Source organism: Ixodes scapularis, unplaced genomic scaffold, assembly GCF_016920785.2.
Source record: "Ixodes scapularis isolate PalLabHiFi unplaced genomic scaffold, ASM1692078v2 PGA_scaffold10__122_contigs__length_95168666, whole genome shotgun sequence".
In the NCBI taxonomy this organism is placed as follows: domain Eukaryota; kingdom Metazoa; phylum Arthropoda; class Arachnida; order Ixodida; family Ixodidae; genus Ixodes; species Ixodes scapularis.
The window spans coordinates 60,303,072-60,328,200 of NW_024609836.1; the positions used below are offsets into that span (position 1 = coordinate 60,303,072).

The following is a 25,129-nucleotide window of genomic DNA, read 5'->3' on the forward strand; positions in this document are numbered from 1 at the left end:
GGACATGCTCGGCATGTTTGCTTGGTTGCGTCACCAGCGAGGCGACCATGACGTCGGTGGTTCCCCGTGACGTCATGCTTTCGGAGCGTGCTCCTCTTTTTCGCAATAAATCGCTATTTATAGTTACACACTTGTTAAAACAAAAAAAAAAAAAAAACGTAAAAGCTACACTTATGTGGTTTCAGGCGGATATTATGTGGGCGGCTAATCTTTGCGATAAGTCGACTAATCCGCATAAAAAAAAAAGTATTTTTTGACCAGATAGCTGGATGGATGGATGCTAATGGCCGTACCCTTTATAACGGGTAGTAGGCGGTAGCTTGCGCCACCTAGCCGAAACCAGAAAATATGATTCACCCCCTGGCCCTTCTAAGCCAATTTGTGTTAATAACCGAGTGACTATTTACGCAGTGCTGTAGGACTGGTCTCCACGAGAACGAGTGTCACGTTACGGAACAGCGTCACGAAACGCCGTTACGCAGCCGTCAAATCTAGCGGACTTCCGTCTCGATGAAATTTAGAAAGACCCGCTAAATTATTTATCGGTAATAACGATAACGAATTAATTACATCCCTGGAGAAAGGAAACACGCCTCGAACAGTGTGTCTGCAAACTGTCTCTTGTACGATGTACTGGCACAGCGTAACCACGGCTCTAGTCCGTAGATGTGCGCCGGAAAGAATGGCCAGCCGAAAACCCAGAAACGAGTATAAACAGAATTCGGTTCGACGCAGTCGTACACTCTCGTCGTGAAAAAAAAAAACAGCTTGGAAAGCGGAAAGCGAATTGGGTCGCGACCATCCAGCTGTGTCCTTCCCCGCCCGTGGCCCGCTGCCTGCCGTTTTTCAACGACACAGTTGGATTGTCACGTCAAAAGAGCCCTCTTCAAAAGTCAGTCTATTATACCGGGTGAAACAAGGAGACGGTAGGCTCTTTAAATCGACCGGAAAATTCGGTTTCCTAACCTATCGCGCTACGACTTTGTGCAGCGTCGCCCACAGATGGTGCATTTTTTTCGTAAAATTTGCAAAGAGCGAACTTACCTGAGGAAAAAGTAAAGAAAGAAAAAGGCTTAGCTCCTATGGAAACTCAGCGACGCCACCGGTCTGCAATCAACACGGCGCCGTTTTGCACGGTAGACAAGAGATGGCGCAACGAACGCCGCCAACGAATGAGCACACGGCGCCGAGAGCCAGCGTTTTTAGCAGACAATCTTTTCGAATCAAAAGCGGCGCGCGTTCCGCAAACGGCGACAGTTGCAGAAACAAAAACAGGCGCGGTAACAACAAGCAACTGCAGTTCCTTGTCTGCTAAAAACGCCGGTTCTCGGCGTCGTCTGCTCGTTCGTTGGCGGCAGTTGGCGTCGCGACCGCTTGCGCCATCTCTTGTCCACCGTGCGAAACGGCGCCGTGTTGATTGCAGACCGGTGGCGTCGCTGCGTTTCCATAGGAGCTAAGCCTTTTTCTTTCTTTACTTTTTCCTCAGGTAAGTTCGCTCTTTGCAAATTTTACGAAAAAAATGCACCATCTGTGGGCAACGCTGCACAAAGATATAGCGTGATAGGTTAAGAAACCGAATTTTCCGGTCGATTTAAAGAGCCTACCGTCTCCTTGTTTCACCCGGTATAGTCCAGGCCCCAAGTTACACTGCGTCGGGTAGCCGCGAAGGCTCTGGCTGCCCTGCCACGCGCCACCATATCAGGATATTTACACGAGAACGCATATATGGAACAGGCATTGCGGGACCGCCAAATTCGATTTTACGAAGTTGAGCAGCAAAACGGACGCCACCAAGCGGGAAAACCGGGAACCAGCCGGTCCAGGTCGCTCCGCGCCCCTCCGCGTCTCTTGTGGCTTTCGCGGACACGTGTTGTCGGCGTGGTGGCGAACAACGTAATTTGACGAAGGTCCGAAAATTTCTCAAGTTTGCCTGAGTGTTCATTAGTGTGGTGAAGCCTCCGTAGATTGTTTCCTTCCATCACGTGTTTGAAAGCCCGTTTACTCCACAACACACGGTCGCGTGCTTTCGATTTCTTGGATGGGGAGGAATCGCGTAAAAACGTTTTGATTTCTTGTCTGTCTCGAATCACATTCAAAGTGACGACTACCTGGTAACTGATAAGGGGCTTCTTTGTAAGGATGTAGAACAGTGGGAGGACGACAGACGAGGCATTTCACTGGAGGGGACACCAATGTTGCAGTCAAGTGAATGGGAAGGTTCGATAGCTGCTTTTTTTGAGTTTTGTTGTGTTCCATTAGCTTCAAGTTTGAGCCACCCACGCCGGTCGGTGCGTTGGCTATTCATCTTGGCTGCTTTTCGCCGAAAAAGCCTCTGGACCACACTGAAGGAGTTGGGCTAATTTCGGAATTACTTGATTCCGGAAAACCTGCTCGCTGCAAATGATGAATGACGGAAATTTTCTGATTTCAAAAGGTGGAGGACGCGTCTCACAACGTTAGAAGCTGTTACGGCATTTTGATCTATCAAGCCTCCAATATTTATATTATACCCCCGTCGAAGCCAGCAGCAATATATGTCTACATTGCTCAGGTTGACCGGCCACAAAAAATACTTTTTTCTCCGTTCAGGATCCGAAGCAAAGTTCAATGCGGAGAGGTTCTGCGTGAACTCCAGTGAAGGCTCTCTTGAGTTTGTCTCCGTGCTGCCGACTAGAACCATTTGGCTAAGTTTAGGTAGTATCTCTCTGTCTGTCAAATATACTTTTATTCAGTAGTTCACCTAATAGCTAGTCAATTAAGCTCATATTTCAACCCGAAGAATATACTAATACCGCTTTAGTGGGACTCCCCCCCCCCCCCCCCCCCCCCCCCCCTAGTACGTAATATAATACATACCAGCTCGTCAAAATGACTTCTCGATTGCTACAAAACCTAAATTGAACTTATCAAAGCTGTATGTTGGGCTAGTTGGTATTGGTCTTGGGTTGCCAAAGGCATGGTAGCGCTTTTTTGGACGAGGACAAAAGAAAAAAAACAAGACAGACACGAGCGCTGAATTGAAATACGAGTATCAGCTGCTTAGTGGGGTGCCGGCGGGTTAACATGCTCCTTGGCTCAAGAAGCGCTTGCTTAATTTTCGTAATTTTCGTGCAGCCTGTGTTGTTGACCGAGCAGACGACTGGAGCTGTTTCTTTAACGCGGATACGCACAAAAGCTCGATTTCGCGGACAGATTAGTCGGATGGTCGAGGCAAGCGAGTTGGCTGAAAATTACTGGCGGCGGAAGAATTCTGCGGTCATTGCCGCTTTTCTTAGATGATCAAAACTGTTTAGTATATTACCGACTCTCCAGTGCCCATATAGTTTCGGTTTTGAACGAAATCTCCGAAACGACAGTTTGACATGAAAAGAACAAAAAACACCGTGAAAACAAAACTATGCTCTGCGAGTTTATGTGCACCGGCTACACCTAACCGTCTCAGTTCAAATAGCTATAAAATTGGGCATTAAACAAAAGAAAATCTGTTAAATTGAACGCGCCACCTGTTCAGGCGGCCCGGCCGAGCCGACGCGACCTGGACTCAGCCGCCATGTTTGTTCGGTGGTGGCGCCGCCTATAGGTCGCTGGAGTCGCGAATAGCGGAGTAAAACGGTAGTCCTCGTTTAGTTTCTATATAAGAGTGCAACTGGACAAAGCCCACTTTTGTATGCCAGGTTTGACCAGCGGTGATCTTTGATGGCTAAGAATGAGCTCCCCTTTACCATAGCTCAGTTGGGAGTGATGCTTGCGAGTGGTGGAAAGCGCCGCGTCGACCAACCACTGCAGCGAGTAGTTTGTTAGGTGCTGCTGCCTTTTTGATGCATCATTTATTTATGTTCGCCCTAAAAGATACGAATTCCGCTGGCTTCATAAACGAAAGCAACATGTTGTGCCGGTGGGTTCACAAACAAATTATCAAGCGTTTTTCTTCTTTTTTTTTTTTTTTATGACGAGTGCTCAGACACTACCACCATAACAAAGCGACAGCCGCTTAGAACGTATCAAGCGTCCCGCCAAGTGAATAGCAAAAAGGTTGCCAGGCAACAGTAAAAAGTCACACTTACTCGAATAGTACAGATATATATTTATGTATAAAACTTCGGCCTACTTACAACAAATTTTGCGGCGCAACAAAGAAAAAAAAAATCGCCAACTGCAGTTGGCTCGCGTCGAGGCAAAGGCCGCTTGTTCGATGCCGACGCCGAAGCCAGGCAAGTTTCAGCGTGTACAGTGAGTACTGGGCACTTGCAGAATCTTCACCCTCCAGCGGCATTCCTGGTGAAGTAGTAGCCAAATTCAAAGCCCCCTGTACATTTTTAGCGTTAACCCCCCCCCCCCCCCCCCCCTCCTTCCCTCCCTCACCTGGCCTGAAGCTTTACGTCAACAGCCACAGAAGCTTATAGCTCTGGTACATTTATAACACGTCGTGGAATAGTCTGATTTTCCCGGGAGAGACTGGGGGTCGTAGCGCTTTGATCCCTTAGCACCATATGGAACGTAAGCTGGACACGTGTCTCCTCTTTTTCAACACCTCCTTCACCTCCTTCCCCCCCCCCCCCCAAAAAAAAAAAAAAAAGAACGATTGAAGTTTTTTCTGATTTATGATGAGGCAGGAGAAAACACAGTGGCACACGCTTACGTGAAACGAGTCCTCAAGAAGAAAACGAAGGCACCGTCGTGTACCTGCAGTAGTGTCCAGAGAACTGATCATGGTTACCCTAAATCCCCAAGCTAAACGCAAGAGCCAAGAAAGAGACCTTCTACTTGAGGGCTGATGAACATCATCTTTCAGACGAAAAAGAAACAAAAGAACAAGGAAATAAACGTTTTTGTTTTACATGGCCAGTTGCACGAGGCCCGTGTCCCTTGCCAATACCTCCTCGTAACAAGGCCAGAGGAATTAACTTTTCACGTCACCTTCAAAAAGGCCAGCGCAGGGCACGCATTGAGCACGAGTGCTGCGTCGTCGTTCGGCTCAGACTCGCCTTCTCACTGATCAAAGACGTGTGCCAGCCAAATGCTGACACAGGACTGGGCTGCAATCCGTGACGCACGTTTGCCTCTTTAGGTGACGTCGAAACTTCCGGCCTAAGGCCTTGGCGTCTAGGAGGTCTTGACCTCAAACCCTGGTATGCCACTCCTCCCGAGGAAACCCTGCCCTCTCCCTCCCCCTCTCCTCCCCAACCCCCCCGATTCTAACCCCGGCCCTTCCTTAAACAGGAGCCGCGAATCCCCTTTTGGACGGCGGCAGAAGATGTTCTGGCAGTTCCGTGGGCAGGTCGTGGCCGGCCACCTTGACGTTGATCAGATGCATCGCCAGGGCAAACTCATCCGCGTCCAGCATGCCGTCTTTGTCCAGGTCGGAAAGCTTCCAGACTTTTCCGAGCACCGAGTTTGGCAGCTTGCTCTTGACCATCTCTGCCTTGGCCGACGCGCCCGATATCTTGCCGTCCACCGGAGACAGAGCGCTGAAGATCTCGTCGTACTTGAAGCGCTCCTTGGCCACGATCCAGTCGGGCTCCAGGGACCCCGCGTCGATGCCTTCGCCGCGTCCGAACCCGAAGGGACTCTGCTCCATGCCGTCGAAGGCGCCCCCCTTGACCACGGTCTCGTCCTTGTGCTCCGTCTGCTCGTGCGGGATCATGGCCATGAGCTGGGCGATGTCTTCTGCGAGCATCCGGTCGACGGTCTCCAGCAGACGGGGCTTGAGCAGGTGGAACTTGGTGAAGTCGTGGGCGGCTAGCTTCTCCTGCATCTCCTTCAGGTCCGGGAAGTCCCCGGGGGAGATTTGGTGCTCGCGCTGGATCTCGGCGTACAGGGCACCCAGGCCCTTGATGAGGTCCTTCTTCTTGCTGTCCTTGCCGAACACAGACGGCATCTCCTTGCGCAGCGAGCTGATGATGTAGGCGTGGACCTGCAGGACAACGAGGAAACAAACTTCATTAGCGAAGCAATAAACAAATGCGTTTGGATAGGACCTGGCCATAATGGGGCAAAGTTCGTTTTGCCCATCATCAACAATGATTTATCATAAACGAGAAGCATCATTGGTAAGGATATATCATCAAGAAGGAGCAACCATCAACAAGCATCCATCCTCAAAGAGAAGCGCATATGCCTCCTCGTTGAGTGTGGTTCTGGTTCTCATGTGGTATTAGTATTCGAAATTATCATGGCTTACGCTGGAGATTTGCCAGTGGGTGAGCATGCCACAGCGTTGAGAAAGAAATCGTGTAAAAGGCTCCACGCTTTTTTTTTTTTCTTCATCAAAACTGCCAGACTTTTTAGGGCTAAAGCAGGCGTGGATATGCGAAACATATTTTCACTTAAAACTTAGAAGAGCAAAACACACACACTCTTCTTCTACCACGCACAACCATACCAATATTGTAACGTTTGACAAAGCAATATCACTTGATACTAAAGATAGTCTCTTTATACAATTCAATGTAAAACACGGTAAATGAAAACATCAAGAACGGTGCAACTACAAAATTCTAGCACTCAAAACAATGCCTAAAGCGCCTGCAAAAAAAAAAAAAATCAATATTTACAATTTTATTTGGAAGTTTATATCTTAGTTGGACAGGTAGCCCTATACACACCCCCATAACCTAAATACAAATAAGGCTTATGCTTAGTTCCAATAAAAATCGGTCGTCAGATAAAACAATATAAAAACAATTTTTTGCTGAAACGTGCGCGTTTTGCTAAAATAACGAACAACCGCATAACTGACCTCCATTCACCCCTAAAAAAGAAAATTGCTAACGCTCTGCAAAAAAAAAAAAAAAAAAAAAACTTTTTTTTTGTACAGGGTTTTCAAGGATTTGGACGTGAATGTGCAGTTGCCCAGCCGATCAAGTCCACCTAATATAGCGTTAATTGTTATCGTCATTGAGCAATGTCCCTCCCTCTCACCCCTACACGAGGAAATGTCGGCCCCATCGTTATTCCGTCCACGCCTGCGTTCCCAAGGCCACCACAAACTACGCGCTCCGTTTTGCATTATGCCGGACCGCACGGACGCTTACACGAGAGCCATCGCAGCCAATTGGACGACGTGACTGTGTCACGTGGCCTACGGGGGACGCGTGATCACGTGACGCATTTTCATGGTGCCGGATTGGCCGGAACGATTCGTAGCCTCCGTTGCGGTCCATCGAAACGTGAAACGGAGCACAGGCCTTGACACTGCCGTAGACGCCAACGAAAACGGAAGGGGGAAACCAAAAAATTCCGCAAAGTTTGATACAAAAAAAAATATAAAAAAGCGGTTATTTGATCTTGACGGAGAACTCAACAAAAGCTGCTTGTCTCACGTCGCAGGCGAAACAACACCAAAAGATGAAACCAAACAAAAAGCGAGGGAAGCGAAATATACCAGCGAGAATTAGAAAAAATAAATACCGCGGCCTACTCCGAGCGACGTATTTATTTACCCACATACGCAACCGAGCATGCCATGGGGCCTGTGTATCGTCAGTTTTACAATAAACACCGATTCCGTAAAAAAAAAACAAAAAAACGCGCTGTTTACGTTACACGTACGTCACGAATACGTCACGACCGCGTCATCGCTTTTGCAACGCCCGTGCACTTGGCTCCATGAGTTCTCATTCGTTCGTCTTCATAGGTTGTGCCATAGCCTCGTCTATACTCACAAAGCCTGCCAGTTTGGCGACGGAGCCATACAGTGCCCAGTCGCAGATCTGGAGCGCGAGGATCTGGTAGCACAGAGCATATCTCGGAGAGTCTGTAGTCGGCGCACAGCTTTTGCAGCGGCGAGGACCCGAAACATGGTTTTCAAACACGACGAGAAAAAAAAGCGGTAGCCCCGAGAAACGCGAGAAGCACGAGCAGACATGCCATCGCTCGGGAAAAGTGTGTTTCGGCGTCTCGCCGCAGCGGGGCGCCGGTTACATGCCTCTTGTCTGCCGTTCTCCCTTTTCACTTTAGGCGGCCGCGTCTCGTGGCAATATGGCAGGCTTCAACAGTATAGAGGAGGCTATGGTCTACTCTCGGGACGCCCTGTTGAGTACAGAGCGAGCTCACGGTTATTAACTTTTAGGCTGCTACAGCATCACAGATGAAAACTAGAATCACTAAATACGCCACGCTTCAGAGTCAGTCATCTTGGCGCTGAAAATCATTGTTGCCAGTTATCTGAAGCTGTATCTGAAACCGCAGGAAACGCTCTTCCGTCCTTCAGAAATGTTAGAACGGTTTGCGACAGAGCGAAATGATATCACTAGCTGAGCTTTCTACGACCGCGTCTAAAGCCGAAAAAGTCGCATTTTTGAATTGTGTTGCCTCTACTCTGCTCTAAGCACCAAGACAGCGGCGCCCACTAGCGGGTCGGGGAACGGAGTGCCGATATGAGGGAGTTTCCGTAGATCGTTCTCGCCGTCCCGCAATGCTCTCCGCAACCCGCTACGGTACCCGGAACTCTACAGTCAAGGCTATCGGCGCGCAGGCGCAGTAGCGGCTTCTTCGTTGCGGAGGACTTAGCGGAAGGGGAAACGCGGTCTACGATAACTCCCTACTGGGTGATTTCAGATAAGATCGACCAAAGGGTGGCTGGTCGACATTTTTAAATCAACTGATGTTTTTATATGACATTGTCTAGTGTCTGGTATAAACGAATCCACACTTAGTTTTGACCAGAAAAAAAATTTGGAGACAAGAAAAATCGTAAGGCAGGGAGAGGTGGACAGTTGCAATAACGCGCACTGATGGAGGGGACAAACTATGGGTACAACTTGCTTGTAATATAAAGTAATAATATTTATTAAAAATTTATTTAGTTTTCTAAAAATTGCCAAACATGCCTGCTCGAACGACAAATGGCAAACTTTGGAAATCTGTATCTCATGAAATAATTTAATCATTATTACATAACTTGCAGACATTATTTTACTAATATATGGCTATTATTGAAAACATAAATAAGGTATCTGAGTGACACAATAGTTACAATATATTTAGGCAAACATGGGAAAAAAATCAAACAAAGAAAAATTCCAATGCGAATAAAAAAAAAAACACCACCTTCGATTTTTTTTAAAATTTGGGTACCCTGTTATACTCTATTTCGGCATTCATTTCTATTAAAAACATGTTGCATCATTGCACTGTGAAAGAAGAAACAACTCCCCAAAGTAGGGTCCTTTTTCAAAGCCTACACTTAGCAGTGTCCTATACAAGAAGTGACTCTGAGTTCCAGTTTCATGAAACTTGCACAAATCTTTTATATACATTTATTCAGATGAGGTCATTGATAAAAAGAGCGATCGGTCACACAGTAAAAGGGAGGAGAAACTATATACAGCATTTTACATAAGCGTACAAAGTGGTATCATATTAGAGACTAATGATTTGAGAAAAGATGATGCAGTGTGAAGTTGTACCTTCCGGTATATTTTACATCTAGAGTAAAATAAATAACTTTACTTCCACACACAAAAACAAAGATATAATAGTAAGATATTTAGGTTGGCTGTGTATTTACGATTACAAACAATTTCAGGTGACGGATGCCATAGTGCCTAACTGGAGCAGCTTCGATGCTCTCGGTGTATGAATGAATCGTGGCAAGCCGATATATTTTATCCTGCTCGAGGATAACATTTTGGGATTTTTTTTATAGTGATCAGATAAAAATTATTAGTAACCACCAACAAAAACAGTAGGTTAAATACCCCGTGAAGAAAAATGTGATAAATAAGATGTCCCTGCATTCAAAATGAGCAGTCCTTGGGAAATCAAATTCGGCACTTTACGCTAAGGTTTTCCTCGCTGTACCCATTTAATAAAGTTGCTTCCAAGCAGATCCGACTGTCCGTGCTACATATACGTCACAGGTCCCTTCTGTTGATGACTTGCTGAGCCGCCACGCGTGCCAAGACTGAATGCCAGGGAAGGCGCGCACCGTCAGCCACTCTTCTTTTTTTTGTTCACGATACCGAACAACCTCATTTTCGTTCAGATATACAAGATGCACGCCTTTCAGTTTCTTTGATAGAACGCTCACCATTGTCCTGGCCGTCTGAATTGCGCTTACTGAACGTTCTCTCAGGTTGTTCAGCGTGGCCTGGTGCTTCACGAGTCCGCCAACTCCGTCACATACATTTTTCCCATGTCCAGATGCAGAAAATAACCACTGGGCTTGTGGGCAATCGTCCTTTGCAAATTGGTGAAGCTGGTAGCGATTCTTGAAATGACTGGCGGCGCCGTCACTTACGTACGTCACGTACGAGTATATCGCAACGTTGTCTTCAACCCACTCCTTCACTTTTTCTAGAGCCAAGCAAGCGTGAGCGGCGTCGTGACACAGGTCCTCACTGATGATGGCAAAGCTGTTTGTAGATTTTCTTGTCGTCACTACACATGTAAATATCGAAACTTGTTTTTTTTTTTTTCCAGTGATATGCTTGCACTTCGTCAGGAAGCACGATGGTCCAGTTTTCAGCAAAGTCAAAATGAAACACAATGCTCCCGCGTTGCATGCACTGTTTTTCATCGTAGATCGCTTTACCTTGCGTTTGCCGGATATGGTTGTGAAGTACCCAACTTCCAACCGTCACTTGGATGACTTTTAGGAAAGTCTCAGGTTCCAAAGTTTTTTTCACAAGGTCGCCGGACTCCCATGTTGCAAGCACAATCTCTTCATCCTCCGGGATATCAAGTTCCTGGAGTGTAAGAAACTGGCCTTTTGGGCAGTGATCACAGTCTCCTTGAAGGCACAGTTCTGTTGCTGGTTCGCACAGAAATGCCGAGTTCATTTCACCAGTGTTGAATGTTGAGCCTGTAACGTTCTCTAGAGCGGCAATACAAAGATAATAATTGGCGCAGCGCACACAAACGCACACTTCCTGGTGTGGAATACATTGGACCCATCTAGGGCGCAACGAATATAATTTCGTTAGCCCAACGCCGGAATCGGGATGCTTGTCTTTGTATATACGGAAGGCCTCTCGTATTGAGCGTGTCATGAAGCGCTTTGGCACGAACGTTTTCTACCCGTTGAGCATGACAGAGATGACATCCTTCTGGTTGGGACTTTGGCGCGAACATTGTAGCTCGTCTTTCGTGAAGTACTCTAGCGCAGCAGACAGGTTCTCAGGGCTCACCTTGCACCTCGTGTAAGGATCCGGCTCATACCACACGCCATGCTTTTCCTTGAGTTTTCGGGATTTGCTGATGAGGTACATTGAGGCCTGTGGAATCATCTTTTGAACCTCATTCTTCGTCAGTGTTGACGGCAGGAGTGTAAGCAGTTGACAACGTTCCCGGAGAGAGGTGGCGGTTTCAAAGGCCTGCCGAAAGTTGTCCACCCACTCAGTGCATGTGGAGCATGTTGGTTCGGACGACCCCGATGGTGCGTCCCTGTCGTACGCAATACGTAGCCTTGAGCGTATATTCTTGACAGCAACCTGCTCCAGTTCTGTCTGCTTTCTCTTGACATAGGCAGGCCTGTCCCGACTTCTTACGACGCTTGGTTGTCTCAGCGGCGACACATCTGTAGGTAGTATGCTGCGATTTAAATCTTCAGTTGCTTCTTCAGCTGGCACAAATATGTCAGGGCACTACTCTGAGCTTCGCATCGAGATCTCCTTAGTGATGTGCATGAAGCAATGGTAGCAAAGGTAGTACGTCGCACTCACTTTGGTGGAACAGTCAGGCGGAAGAATTTGCTTCAACGAGTTTAGGTCCAACTCGCCAACACTTCGAAAATTCCGCTGCTTTGGTATAGTCTTTTTGTATTTGCAAAAGTAATCTGCACAAAACACTCGTTCGGAGCTCCAGGACGTCTTCATAATGTATACATAAATAATAGAAATTAAACCCCAACTGATGGCATATAATTGCCAAGTGAAAGAACTACTGGGTGCACAAGTGACAAGTCCGAGGCTGAGGAGCTCACTCACTGCAAACGTACATTTGAAAAGAGAGGTCACAACTGAGGCTGTCGGCAAAGCTTGATCCACGTCAAAGGAAGAAAGAGGGAAAGTCTCCAGACAAAAAATTGTGGTCAGCGGCCTTCGAAAAAGACTTTCCGGAATCGCACTGTCGTCCCTCCACGCGCTGATATGAAAGCACCCGAGCTTCTACCACGTGGTTCATGACACAGCCTGAGCCATGTCGGCGACCGGTTCGCGAGGGGTTGGCGGTGGGGTTACGTTGATGGTCACTCGGATTAGCCCTTGCTGTACTGAGCTACCGCCTGCAGTGCCTTATCGCCGGCTGGTGTCAACAACGAGAACAACACCCTGTCTACACCAAAACTACAAGCGTTCACCGCACACGCGTCGCCGCCGCTTTTAAGCTTTTGTGAAATTGCTTTCTTTTGCCGCGGAGAACCGCCTTATCTTAACTACGCGCCTGAAATCCTTCCAGGCGGGCGTACACAATATCAAGCGTTTCGAGAAATGCCCGTGGAGTAGAACTATGGGAAAATTCGGAGCCCGCGATGTCGATATCGTCGCCGTTGTGTTAGTACGCCGTCGCGTACTGCAGTCCCCCGTTGGGGGAGGGGGGGGGGGGGGCGGTCTTACTACGATAACATGGCGACAGCGTTTACACTCTATGTATTTACGCGAGGCTCGAGTATTTGGGGATAATGCTGCCGGTTGGTGTGCCCCTTTGTGCCTGATATTATCGCCCGTGACGCCAGCGAGTGAGATGGCGACAGGCATGACTGCTCAGTAAACAGGCGTCGGCGGCCATGTTTTGCTGGTTGAAGCGAACCCCCTTGTCCTTGACAGCGAGCGGGGAAATGCGAAAAAAAGATTGTATCGGCCGTTTTGCCAGAACTAGCGACGAGTGTCGTCTGCGGTTTCCGGCAACTATTTTGCCATAATCGTGAGCTTAGCGAGGAAATGATTTTTGCTAGCCACAGAACACTACCACGCAGAAAGGGAATGCTTGAACATGTTTTTGTTCTGGATATATATCAGGGATATATATGAGAGAGAGAGAGAGAGAGAGAGAGAGATGAAGGTAGAGCGGAAGAGGGAATAGCATATAGTGTCGCAGGAGAATAAAGTAAACAAAGTTCCTAGTGGCCGATGGCTGCATGATCTTTTCTCGGATCACTAGTCCGTAATATGATACCTCTTTGTACACAGTAGTTTCTCCTTAATTTAAGTGTGTGAACGATTTCTTTAGTTATCATTGGCCTCATCTGAATAAAAATATATAAAAGATGTGTGTTGGTTTCATGAAACTGGAACTCAGAGTCAGTTCTTGTATAAAACACTGCTAAGTGTAGGCTTTGAAAAAGGACCCTACTTTGGGGAGTTGTATCTTCTTTCTCAATAAAATGATGCAACATGTTTTTAATGGAAATGAATGCCGAAATAGAGTATAACAGGTTACTTAAATTTAAAAAAAATCGAGGGTGGTGTTTTTTTTTTATTCGCATCGGAATTTTTCTTTGTTTGATTTTTTTTCCATGTTTGACTAAATATATCCTAACTATTGTATCACACAGATACCTTAGTTATTTTTTAAATATTAGCTATATATTAGTAGAATAATATCTGCAAATTATATCATAATGATTAAATTATTTCATGAGATACAGACCTCCAAAGTTTGCCATTTGTCGTTCGAGCAGGCATGTTTGTCAATTTTTAGAAAAATAAATAAATTTTAAATAAATATGATTACTTTATATTACAAGCAAGCTATACCCATAGTTCGCGCCTAAAACGTATTAGAGTTCTCCTAATGTTATCGCTTTAGTTATTCACTCTCAGACGGGCCCCCTCCATCAGTGCGCGTTAATGCAACTGTCCACCACCTCACGCCTTACGATTTTTCCTGTCCCCAAGTATTTTTTCTAGTCAAAACTAAGTTTGGATTCGTTCATACCAGACACTAGACAATAACATATAAAAACATCAGTTGATTTGAAAATGTCGACTAGCCATCCTTTGGTCGATCTTATCTGAAATCACCCTACTAACATACCTCATGTAGTGGCTCTAACGAAAACGAAGCAGCATCCGTCCGTGTCATTTGTGTTGGCACCCGTTTCTGTCTTTCTCGTCCCTATTTTCTTTTTTTTTTCGCATTTTTATATTATTGAAAAGACAATTTACGTGTGAAACAGAAATTGAACGAATTAATAAAATCAAATAACGCGTTACAATCAACTGGAATCCAAAGATTAATGGCAAAAACACAACGTAGCAGCGACTTAAAAATTTTTTTATCACTTTACGATTTGTGTTTACACTCATAAAGCACACCAGTAAAACAACAATTAATATAAACATTTTTTTTTTTGTATTTGTGTAAGGCTCAGCGCTGGGACAGGCGTCTCCACTTGTATGGAATTCGGTGACTGGCCGTGAGTCCAAATAAAGATGGCGCCCGCCTGTTACGCTAAGCAGACGACTTTCGCAACCGACGACGACCCTGGGATGTCGTCTGCTTCGCGTTCCGCCGGCAGGGGATCGATGGATCGACGTGGCTGACGCAGGATAACGACGTGGCAATACGTGGAAGCGCGGTAATAGAACGTGACGAGCGAACGGTGAAAAACAGTATTCCCTCGTCCTGGACGAAAGGACCATACTGTGGAAATTTACCCCTCTAACACTAGCTGCGTTCGAAGATTTGTGTCGGAGCATTTGTGTATTTGTTAGGCTCTATCCACGATAGTTTATTTGAAAAACGACCAATTATTACAATAAATTTTTAGCATTAATATATATATATATTCAAAAAAATTGTAAGTGCAATGAACCAAAAAAATTAAAACTTGCGCGGGGTGTTTAGCAAGGCACAACGTGAAATAGAACGCGTCAACAGGATTCATGCAAAATAAAAGAAATTCAAGTAAGTTCTTTATGATGTCAATTAAACATAGTCCAAGACTAAAGCAAAACAGAAAAAAAAAAAGAAAAAAAATAAAGGTCAGAAGAAAGAAACGAACAAAAACGAGGAGGACATATCTGCTTCCTTATTCTGTTCCTTTGGCATTCTGGAACACTCCACGGTGGAAACCGTGCACACATCAGCTCGTGCTTTTCCCATTACTAAAGCCGCAATGCAGGCAGCTAACAACACAGCAAAAAGTAACCCTCCGATTTTGAAACAACACCGCGCCGCGAAAGGCTATTGCCGGACATTAAATTCTACAGCGTTGTTTAGTGCCCTCCATGAGCCCTTTCCAGTCTGTGGTGGCTCATTGCAAAGATGTTTACTCACCTTACTTATCCGTACACGCAGCTTTCCGGCGGCAGAATTCGCTAAAAGGAGGCTCATTGCCATTTGCTCTGAACTGGGGTCGGTAAAATGGCGTTCGCTAAAACGAGCATCTCTAAACCACATGTCTCCGAATCGTTCCGATGACTCCGATCACGATAACCCATACTCCGCTAAAGCCTTTACCGTTATGCATCGTATCGTTACCGGAACGATCGACTAAAACTCCCTAGAGTCGAGTGATGTGGACGAGATCCCCAAGGCTAAAACAAAAGTCGACGTTTCGCACGACATTTGCTTCCGACCGTTTGAAAGGGGCACTAAAGTGGATTTTGAGATTATATCTTTTTCGGGGCGCAAATTCAACCTAGGCGTGCAAAGCGTCTTTGAAAATAGTACAACGAATTAACATTATGCGTGGCTTCCAAGATAAATCTAAAAAAAAAAGGGGGGGGGGGGGGGGCGATTCGCGATGTTTTGTCGCGTTTTAATAGGGAACAGAAATAAAAGGTCACGCGTGAATGTACTTTTTGAAATTCCTAGCACACTTAACTTAAGTGCGTAAATTGTTTTTTTTTTTTTTTTTTTGTCATAAAAAATGTGTTTAAAATACTACTGAAGTTTTCGTTGTCGCGCGGAGAAATCGGCCTGTATATTGTAAACGACTTCATTTCCGCGAACTCGACACTGCGCGAAATCTGCGAAGCCGTGGGTTTAGGGGAACATTTCGTGGGCACGAAATTTCGCGCTGTGCAGTGGTGTGTGCTTACCACGAGGCGACACATTCGCGCGATCTATTTTTCGCGAAATTACTCAAGTCGCGAATTTCTACAAAAATCAAAACCTCGCAAAAAAAAAAAAAAAAAAAAAAAAAAAAAAAAAAATCGTTTTTAGTATACATTTAAGGTTTTGGGCCGCCGAAACCCGGCACTGTCGCGATTCTGTCGCGAGCATAAGTAACCTTTTTGGGCCTGAGGAAAGAAAAACAAGAACTCCACGACCCGGCGGGATTCCAGACCAGAGCTTCCTTGTAAGCTCGTCCACGTAGGTCTTCCGCCGACCGGATGTTAAGGCAAGTTCCGGAAGAGGGCCTCGTCCTTCCTCCCGATTCACGGCGAGTCACGAGCGGAACGAGACACGAGCACTTCCGCTTTTCCAAGTCCACGACGACGCTTCCGTCGTGCGAAGCGGTGACGTCACAACTTGCAGCGGTCAAACGAGCAAGACAAGGCCACAACTCCTACCGCCGAGGCCACACTCCAAGAAACATGGAGGGACTGCTCTCCCGCAGAGCACCTGTGAAAATAAATCGCTGCAATCTAAAAAAAAAGCTCGGCCAAAAAAAAAAAAAAAAAAAAAAAGCTGTCTAAACTTAAAAAAAAGAAGAAAAAAAAAGGTTTGTTTTGTGGTATTGAGTACGGTCAAACGTCATGTTCATTGCCTCTGCACAGACCGTTTTTGACAAGTGACAATAGATATCGAGTTTTTAATGAGTCGTCTTGACGCGAACGGATCGTGCAGGCGAATGGTTTCTGAGGGAGTTGTTTCATTGAGTCGTTTGAATGTGAACGGTTTGTGCAGATGATTGGTTTCTGAGTGAGTTTAGTGAGTCGTTTCTTGTTTTTTTGACGCGAGCGGTTCACCAAAACTCCCTCAGAAACCAGCCGCACAAGCCGTTCGCGCCAAAACGACCCACTAAAACTTCCTAATGTTAAGCTTCATCAGCCTCAAATCAAGTTAGAGCTAGGATACTTTCAACATCAGGAGGGCCGATTCTTTACTTCTTTCGTTTCTGGTTGCATAGAATCGGAATAGCGCAATTAATTACAACTTCCTGCGCAAATCACCTCTGCGTCCGCTGGTTCAGCGCGGCTGACGTCACTTCCTGCCCGCCAAACGTAGCGTCGTGACTGTCGTACACAATGAGCCAGAACTCCGACGGCGTGACCGAACAGAGGCTGTGTCTGTGACCCCTTGCTCGGTCATGCGTAAAGAAAAAAGAAAAAGGCATTTCGCGCATGGTGCAATGTGCCGGTACTCGAAATATCGCCACGGCAGCTGCCTTGGACCCAGACGGGCTTGCCACAGCTTTCGCAACACCCGGAGGAACTTTGAATTGTGCCAAGATGATGAAGGTGCCTGATGGAATTTTGAGTATGCTCCGGAGCTCGGCCGACGTTTGTTGTAGCGGTACATAAAGGGAAAACCCGAGACTTGTGAGGAAAAGTAAAAACAGTAACATAAACAGAAAAAAAAAAGGGGGGGGGGGGGGGGCAAATTACATCTCAAACTCAGCTACAAAGCTCGCCTGCACTTTAATTTTATTTCCGTAATCTCTCAGACGTATTTCCAACACGTTACAACGCATTCTACAATATTCACTATAATTCAACGTATTATATTCTACATAACTAATTAAGTAGTTAAATCAGCTTTTGATTAGTTTCGAACTTATAAAAGAACGAAATACCGAAATAACGTCCTATACGGTACAATCACAGGAACGCCACTTTCTTTTAATATTTATATTGCGTTTAGAAATAAACTGCTGAACAAATGAAAATAAACCACGATTCGCCCGTCCCTGAAGCCTCCGAGCACAAGCATGCGGAAGTAATGACCAAAAAAAATGATGTCACTATTGTGGTTCCCACGCCAGACATACTTCACTCGCCTGTCTGTCAAAAACAAAGACAAAAACAAAAAAACAATATTTTTGGTACATATTGTCGCATAACAGGACTGTCGCCGCAAAAGGGCAGAAAAGAAAATCACAAGTAGTACTATATATATATATATATATATATATATATATATATATCAGACGACAGACGGTGGCCTCGACTTTGAAAAACGGCCGCCGTTTCAACAGGATCACAAAGAGTCCCTTTGGGGCGTCAGAGAAAGAAATTAAAATAAGAAATACGAAAATAGGGCAGCGGCAATTGCGGCAAGTTTCGTGTCGCCTGCCAAGTCGTCCTTTCATAGGAAACTAGCAGACGACGCCACGTTTAGCAGACGGGCGACGCCGTGTTCAAGTAGAACTGCAACGCCGTGTGCTTCGACGCGCGGCAGACGACGTCACCTTCAGGTAGCAATGTCCTGTTTGCAAGAGCAAACTGTCCACACAAATGACGACCGCCGCAACATTCGTTACAGCAGACGCAATTATGTCCAAAGATGCAGACGATATAGAAAGAAATGGAATCGAAAATGTGAGGGTTCACGTGCCACACAAGCGAACTCGCGCTCCTGGACCGACCTAACGAAGGATTGAGGATGAATGTGTAACATATACACCTAAAATTTGGGCTACACAACACCTACACATCAAAGCCTTTGACACATGCCAAACTATACTTTGTCTCATCCTACGATGGACTAAAGGCCAAAGCCACGGGCCGCCAGGTCCAATCACCTTTCACGCTATACTATGACACGCTTTACATCGATTAGGGGTGGACGAATAAGGCTCGAATCCAAAAGCGCCGCATCATTTCTATAGCTTCGACGCTGCAAAAGTGCATATGTCGTGGCTTTCTTTCCGATGTAAAATTGTTGAGTCACTCTGTGCTCCTCGATTCGAACCACTGTCCACTCGTCTCCTTATCAGTGATCCGAGACGCGGGCACCGATACGTGCATCGAAGTGAAATACCGCACAATTTCTAAGTTGCTCGTGATTGGATATAGCGGTCCGTAGCTTTTGGCTTTAGTCCATCGTAGGGTGAGACGAAGTATATAAAACAACCCCGTGCAGTTTTTTTAAATTATATTTTATGGGTGATAGATTGTATCTAACGATACTATGTTCAAAGTAGCAGACAACGCTCACTCAGAAAAGGCGCGGATCTGCTTTTCTCGACGTTCGCTTTACGTCGCGATAGCACCGTTAAAATGCAACCTCAAATCTCCGTAGAGACACTTGGAGTGTCTCTTTCCCCTTGAGGTTTTGAGATAAACCACAAAAATCCCTCGACAAGGCTTATCTGGTCTTTTCCAGACAACCATAACAGCTGCAGGCGATAACGATCTTCATCCGCAGACTGCCCCCTTTATTAATCTCCAAACTCCAAAATAAAACCAAATCAATAGATACGAAGCGCCAATTGCACGTTGGTGGAACATTACAAGGAACTCGGCGAGTGCAGCAACCGACTTACTGACGTCGCAATGGGATTAATCAGGCCCCCCTATTCATCTATAACGCAGATAAACGAGGCAACGAGATCTCAATTAATACCCGAGAGATAGATACAAGTCAACCTATCATTACGTGATTATCATACGCGCACTAAACATGCGGAGACTGTAGAGGGCAGCGCAGACAATGAAAAAAAGAAAGAAAAAAAGAAAAAAAAAAGTAAAAATGGCCTAAATTCTTGAGCGCAACCGAGCGTAGACAAAGCGCGTTAGCCAAGCGCCTGCAAAGTGGATTATTGCTCCCTGTATAGCGTACAAAACGCAAAAGAACAATGCAAAACGTAAATAAAGAGAAGAATACGGAACTTTGCTTTGATGGCGACTTGGAGCTCGGCGGAAGCGAGTAAACAACCGAGCTCCTTTAAACCTTACCGCGCGAATACGCACTTGGCGCGTCGACTTGCCCTTCCCCAAGATCACGTGGCGATCAGACGGGATTGGATTGGCTTCGGTCGTTTGTGGTGTTTCGCTGCAATCCGTCGTAAGGTAAAACGAAGTATAGACCTTTTCCACAAGGGCGCCGCCATCTTGAATTGTCGTCACTTCCAGTATGGGCGACGAAAAAAAAGTAAAACGTTTCAACCTGTAACTAGTAAAAAAATAGAGGCGAGCCAAAACGAGAATGTGTGACGGTTAGGCTTATATCCTAAATGTCTTCTATTGGCGTGGCAACGGCAAAGTTACGTTTTCGCCCATACTGGAAGTGACGTCAATTCAAGATGGCGGCGCCCTTGTGGAAAAGGTCTATATAGAGTGCCAAACGCCACCCCACCCACACACACACACAAAAGATATATTTCAAAACCCATAACAGTTTAGGGGACATTGCGCCGGATTTATGAAACCATATCTTCTGTTGCGTCCTATTCGGGGCAGGATATTACCGCGCCGCAGCTATGTGTCGTTTAGCTTTTAATTCTGTCGTCGTGTGTGCTGGTATCGCGTCTCTCCCGTTATACGTAGTAAAAGAAAGGGGAAAGAAAACACTTTTTTTGTTTTTTTTTTTATACGAAGAGATATAACAGGTAGGTTTGCTGAAAGGGAAGAAAAGAAAGAAGACTCGAAGGGGGGGGGGGGGGGGGGGGGGGGGGGGATGAAGCAACCACGCGCAACGTACAACGAGCAACCAAAAATCACACGAAATTCGAAACACGAGAAAAAGAGTCCCGTGTTATTTTTTTTTTTTTTTTATACGACTATTTGGCGTCACGCTACGTTGCGTGAGCTTTGACCTTTCCCGACCAATGTATCGGAGGCATTTCCCCACTAAATATAATGCCCAAATGACACGTGTCGCTGGAACCGGCGCCTAATCATGCACCAATCGAATCGGTACAGAATGCGCCCATACGTATTCTGTACCCGGTGCACGCTTCGAGGAGTGTGCGTTCAGATGTCATGACGGCAGCGAAGCGAATCGCAAACATCAAAGTACTCTATATTGTCTATTGCTTTTACCCGACATAGGCCCAATGTAACACACACCCCATTATATATATATATTAGGGTAGGACGGTTAATTTAAAATTGAATGCAAACCCATTAATCGCCAGCCTTACTCGATTAATGAATCGATTAAAATCGGTTCCGTTGACCTTCAAGCAAAATATAAAAAAAAAAAGATATGTCAACACTACTCGTCTTTCTAATATTATGTTTTCTAATCAAAAACATACCGCTGTGCCGCAAAAAAAAAAGAAGAAAAAAGGAACACGAAAATACGAAAAACGGGCAAATATTAGTAAAAATAAAACACTACTAGATTTTTATTTTGGTATCATATTCACTATTGGACGACAATCGTGGGGAACGCTAAAGTGCTTTACTGTTGACAGTTTACCGTTTTAACAGTGCGCAGCGCCTGTTAAAACGGGTAAATTCGTCGCAAATAGTAAAGAAGACATTGTCACTTTCTTCTAGAAATTTCTGAATCAAAACCAAACCGATTACCTGGTTAAAAAAATAAGAACCGCGATTAAAGTACTATTTGTTGTTAATTAATTGGAAGGTTAATCCCAGCCGTACTTTTAGTTCTTCTCCAATCTCGGCTTCAATCGCGCGCTGAGCACTGGTACGTCGCGAACCCGCTGAGGTACGAGCTCGACTGAATTCGCATTTTTCGAAAATTCGAACGCTAAGTTTGACGAAAGTTCGATAACTATTCCCATGCGCGGAAACTGAGCACGAATTGACGCCACCTAGCGGAAAAGGGGGAGCAATAGTGGCTGGGTCTACTGTTTTATTCAAGGGGAGGGGGACACGACGTCATGCGGCTGATGCCTAGTCCATATGCCTAATCATAAAAAAAAAAAAAAAAGAAAGTCGGATAGGAAGTGCTGCCGGACGTTTATACGTTTTAAAGTTCCGACTGGCAGCCGGTAACTTTTACCAGCCGAAAGAGCGACATCGGCGACGCCGCAAGACCGAACTGAAGAGGGGCAGCAGACTCAGAGTACACCGTTCGAGGCATTGAACAAGAGCTAAAGCATCACCAACTCATGTTTACAAACAAACCGGAGCGCCCGAAGCGCCCCTAGCGGACGCCACCGGCGCCGCTAGGGGCGCCGGTGGCGTCCGGTGTGGGCAAGAAGCTCGCCGTCGCCCATAAACAAACCATTGAAATGCGATGTTGTCGGCGTCGGTGTGAGTCCCCGCGCTCTTTTTCGCGTTGAAATTGTTGATTCTACGTCCTCCTAACGACGTCCGACTAGTTGAGCGGCGCCAGCGAATTTACCGAGGCTCGTTACACCGCAAAACTTCGCGTGAATGATGTGACATGCGGCGATTCATTCCGCGTGGACGCCGCAGAATGTACGCTAAAGCCTGATTCACATGATGAGATTTCGCCCGCAATTTTCAGTAGCGACGTCGCTCGGACTGCAAAAGCGTGAACCGTAGCTGCGATGCCGACGTCGATACTGAAAATCGCAAGCAGAATCTAACCAAGTGAATCAGGCATAACAAGGCGGTGATGGCCACTGGTAACAATGATCAACACCTCCTTGTATCTACTGTTTACGTCCAGCCTGCTTACCAACCTTCAAACTTCAGTTTTTTGGGGTCTGCACTTACTTCTTATCGCAAGTACCAGGCCCACGTTTGGTATACGGGCCGGTGTCCTCTAAAAGAGCAGACGACAAGCAGAAACGTTTGGAAGAGCAGACGACAGTTCGAACGATCAGGCGGCCCTTTGAACTTGGAGACGCACTGAACGTGGTCCGCAGGTGGTCCCTACAACTTGACGATTTTCCGGCGCTCATTTTGGAACAAAACAAATAAATTTGATGACCAGAAGTTTCCGTGAATTTAACCCAAAATGCTTCCCGCCCAAGCAATCGTGGTCCGACGGCGTTTGGTTTTCCCTTTTCACGGCACATATCCGCGTTCTCGGACGAGCAGAGCACATGAAAACTGACCTTCATATCTTTCTCGACACTTTTGGTACAGCCCCAGTCGCAGCATTTTTACGAGAAGGCAGGTTTTTGTCTGGTTCCTTTCTAAACAACGCAGGAATACACGTCTCACATGGGCACTTCCGCCCACAGCCCTGGACCGGAAGTGCGTCCGACGCGCCACCACTGCGGCGTGACGTAACAGAGATGAGTTCGTGTATAGCCTGGCCAAACCGAAGAGCGTGCTCGATCGTCCGATAGGCACTCACGCGATTAGGGCTTCGCTGTGCTAATGATTCCTACGAATGCCCGCTTGTGTCTCTATTCATCGGTCAGTGCTCGTCATTTCGTTTTTATCGGCGAGTGCCTGTGTCAACTTTCCGAAGGAAGGAGGCCGGTCAGGATGGTGACGACCGATGATGGTGTTCGCCCGATGGAAATCACCCAAAAAGTCGAATAAGAAAAAACAAACAAAAAAAAACTACACTATAATTTGTTTGATCCCGCTGGACACATTACGACGTTGGTTGGTTTACGATGGTAAGTGTGGCCACGTTTATTGCAAAACAAAACGACAACAAGTAGAGAGTAATTTACAGTTCAAAACTCCCAAAATTAAAACCCATACTTTAGTCCCCAGTCCCAAGAGCCGAATCTCCCTCATCTCAAAGGCCGAATCCCCCGAGAATCCTCTCGGCACCCCTTTTCTAGACTCGTAGAGGCCTCCTTTCCCTGCAGAGACGAACCAATCACTTTAAATTCGCCCATTGTCACGTGGTACACTATTGCCCAATGATCAGCGAGCTGTCAACGTGATCCCCCTCCGACACCTCAATGGTCAAAATCAAATTCCTTGCAGAGTCACTACATGCTTTCCTCGCCGCCTGGCTGACGCCACCCAGTTAAGTTGTTGCGTCGATTAAAAGCCAAGCTTCTACACTAAACGGTGAAATACACCGGACACAAGCACACCCGCTTAAAATCCACAAGTGCGGACAGAAGTACCGCTCCTGAAGACACGGGTGTTCCGGCGCCCCAAACTGAAACCCAATCCGTTTGTTAACGACCGGGGTCTGACTCAGCTCCACCGAGTTCCGCGGCTACTCGAAGCCCCCCTGCCGCAGGTCTGCGAGCAAACGGCCAAAAATGCCGACACAAACATAAGGCAGACACAAAAAAAACAACGCCGACACAACCATAGAAAGATAAGCTTTTCTAAACAAATCTTACTTATTCCAAACAAAATCCTTCGTTACTTAACAGCCTGCCTCCCGAGACATCATCGTGAGCGCCGTGCGAAACCAAACCGCGACGCCACAAATCGCCCAGTGCATTTTCGCGTTCTTGGCCCTCAGCTGTTTCATTTGCACGCAGAAAGAACCAGAAATGCCTCGCTGCTAGAAACCACCTGAAGAAGGTCACGCGTCGGTCATGACGTTCTTCCGACAAATTCCAAGAATCACGGCGTTGGGAGAGAAGGTTGGTGGAGAGCTGGGCACGGCTTCTTTGCGGATGCCCCGCGCCTGGTTTTATTCCGAGTTTTAGTAGACCGTTCCGACGATCCCGATAACGGTACCCGACACTCCGCCGGTGCCTCTGTGCGGGTATAGTATCGTTACCGGGTATCGCTATGGGATGTATCGGAACAATCTACTAAAACTCCCATTCGTTTGCCTTTAATAAGCTAACAAAAGTATTAAAAGTGCATCGTTGATTGTGTGAACATAGTTAATTATTAAAAAATATATATATATATAACATACACCTTTATAAATTATTTTCCTTACCAACATTCGTAACTAATGTGTAGGAGTCGAACTTCGTCGAATTTTGCTAGAGTTTCGAAGGTTCGGCGAAATTTCGTAACAACTAAAACATGGCGACCGCCAAAGTTGCTCGATGGGGTTCTGAGAAGAGGTCTATTATTCAGGCAAATATCGAGCCCGCGAAAATAAGGCCATTCATATTAATCAAACCCCTCTTCTCGCGACGAAACAAAAAGCAGACGGCAGAGAAAGAAATGTGAAAGAAAGAAAGAGTCCCACACGAGAAAAGGGTGCGGTCAAACACCTGCCCGCCAACAGGTCGTCTGCTAATAATGCGGTCGCATTCTCGCCTTTGCGCGTCCCACCCGGAGTCACTATTATACTGCAGAGTCCCGCCCATGTTGTGCGAGGCGCAATAATTAGTAGCACCGTTTCTTCGCCGTACCCTTTTTGAAGCGTGTACCTCTTTCAAAGTACCGTAGGTGTGTATATATATATTTGTTTCTGTCTGTCCTTTCATAGACGCCCCGCCGCTGCGCTGCACAAATAA

General features: G+C 46.2%; 1 protein-coding gene across 1 annotated transcript in view; it reads right to left on the minus strand.

Moving 5' to 3' along the window:
* Positions 1–4,071: 4,071 nt before the first annotated feature.
* Positions 4,072–25,129, minus strand: part of LOC120841809 (EH domain-containing protein 3-like) — a 44,638-nt gene continuing 23,580 nt past the window's right edge. Inside the window, exon 2 of the mRNA XM_042288477.1 lies at positions 4,072–5,914. Coding sequence (XP_042144411.1) covers positions 5,213–5,914 — 702 coding nt within the window. The 3' untranslated portion in view covers positions 4,072–5,212. The remainder of the gene's footprint in view (positions 5,915–25,129) is intronic.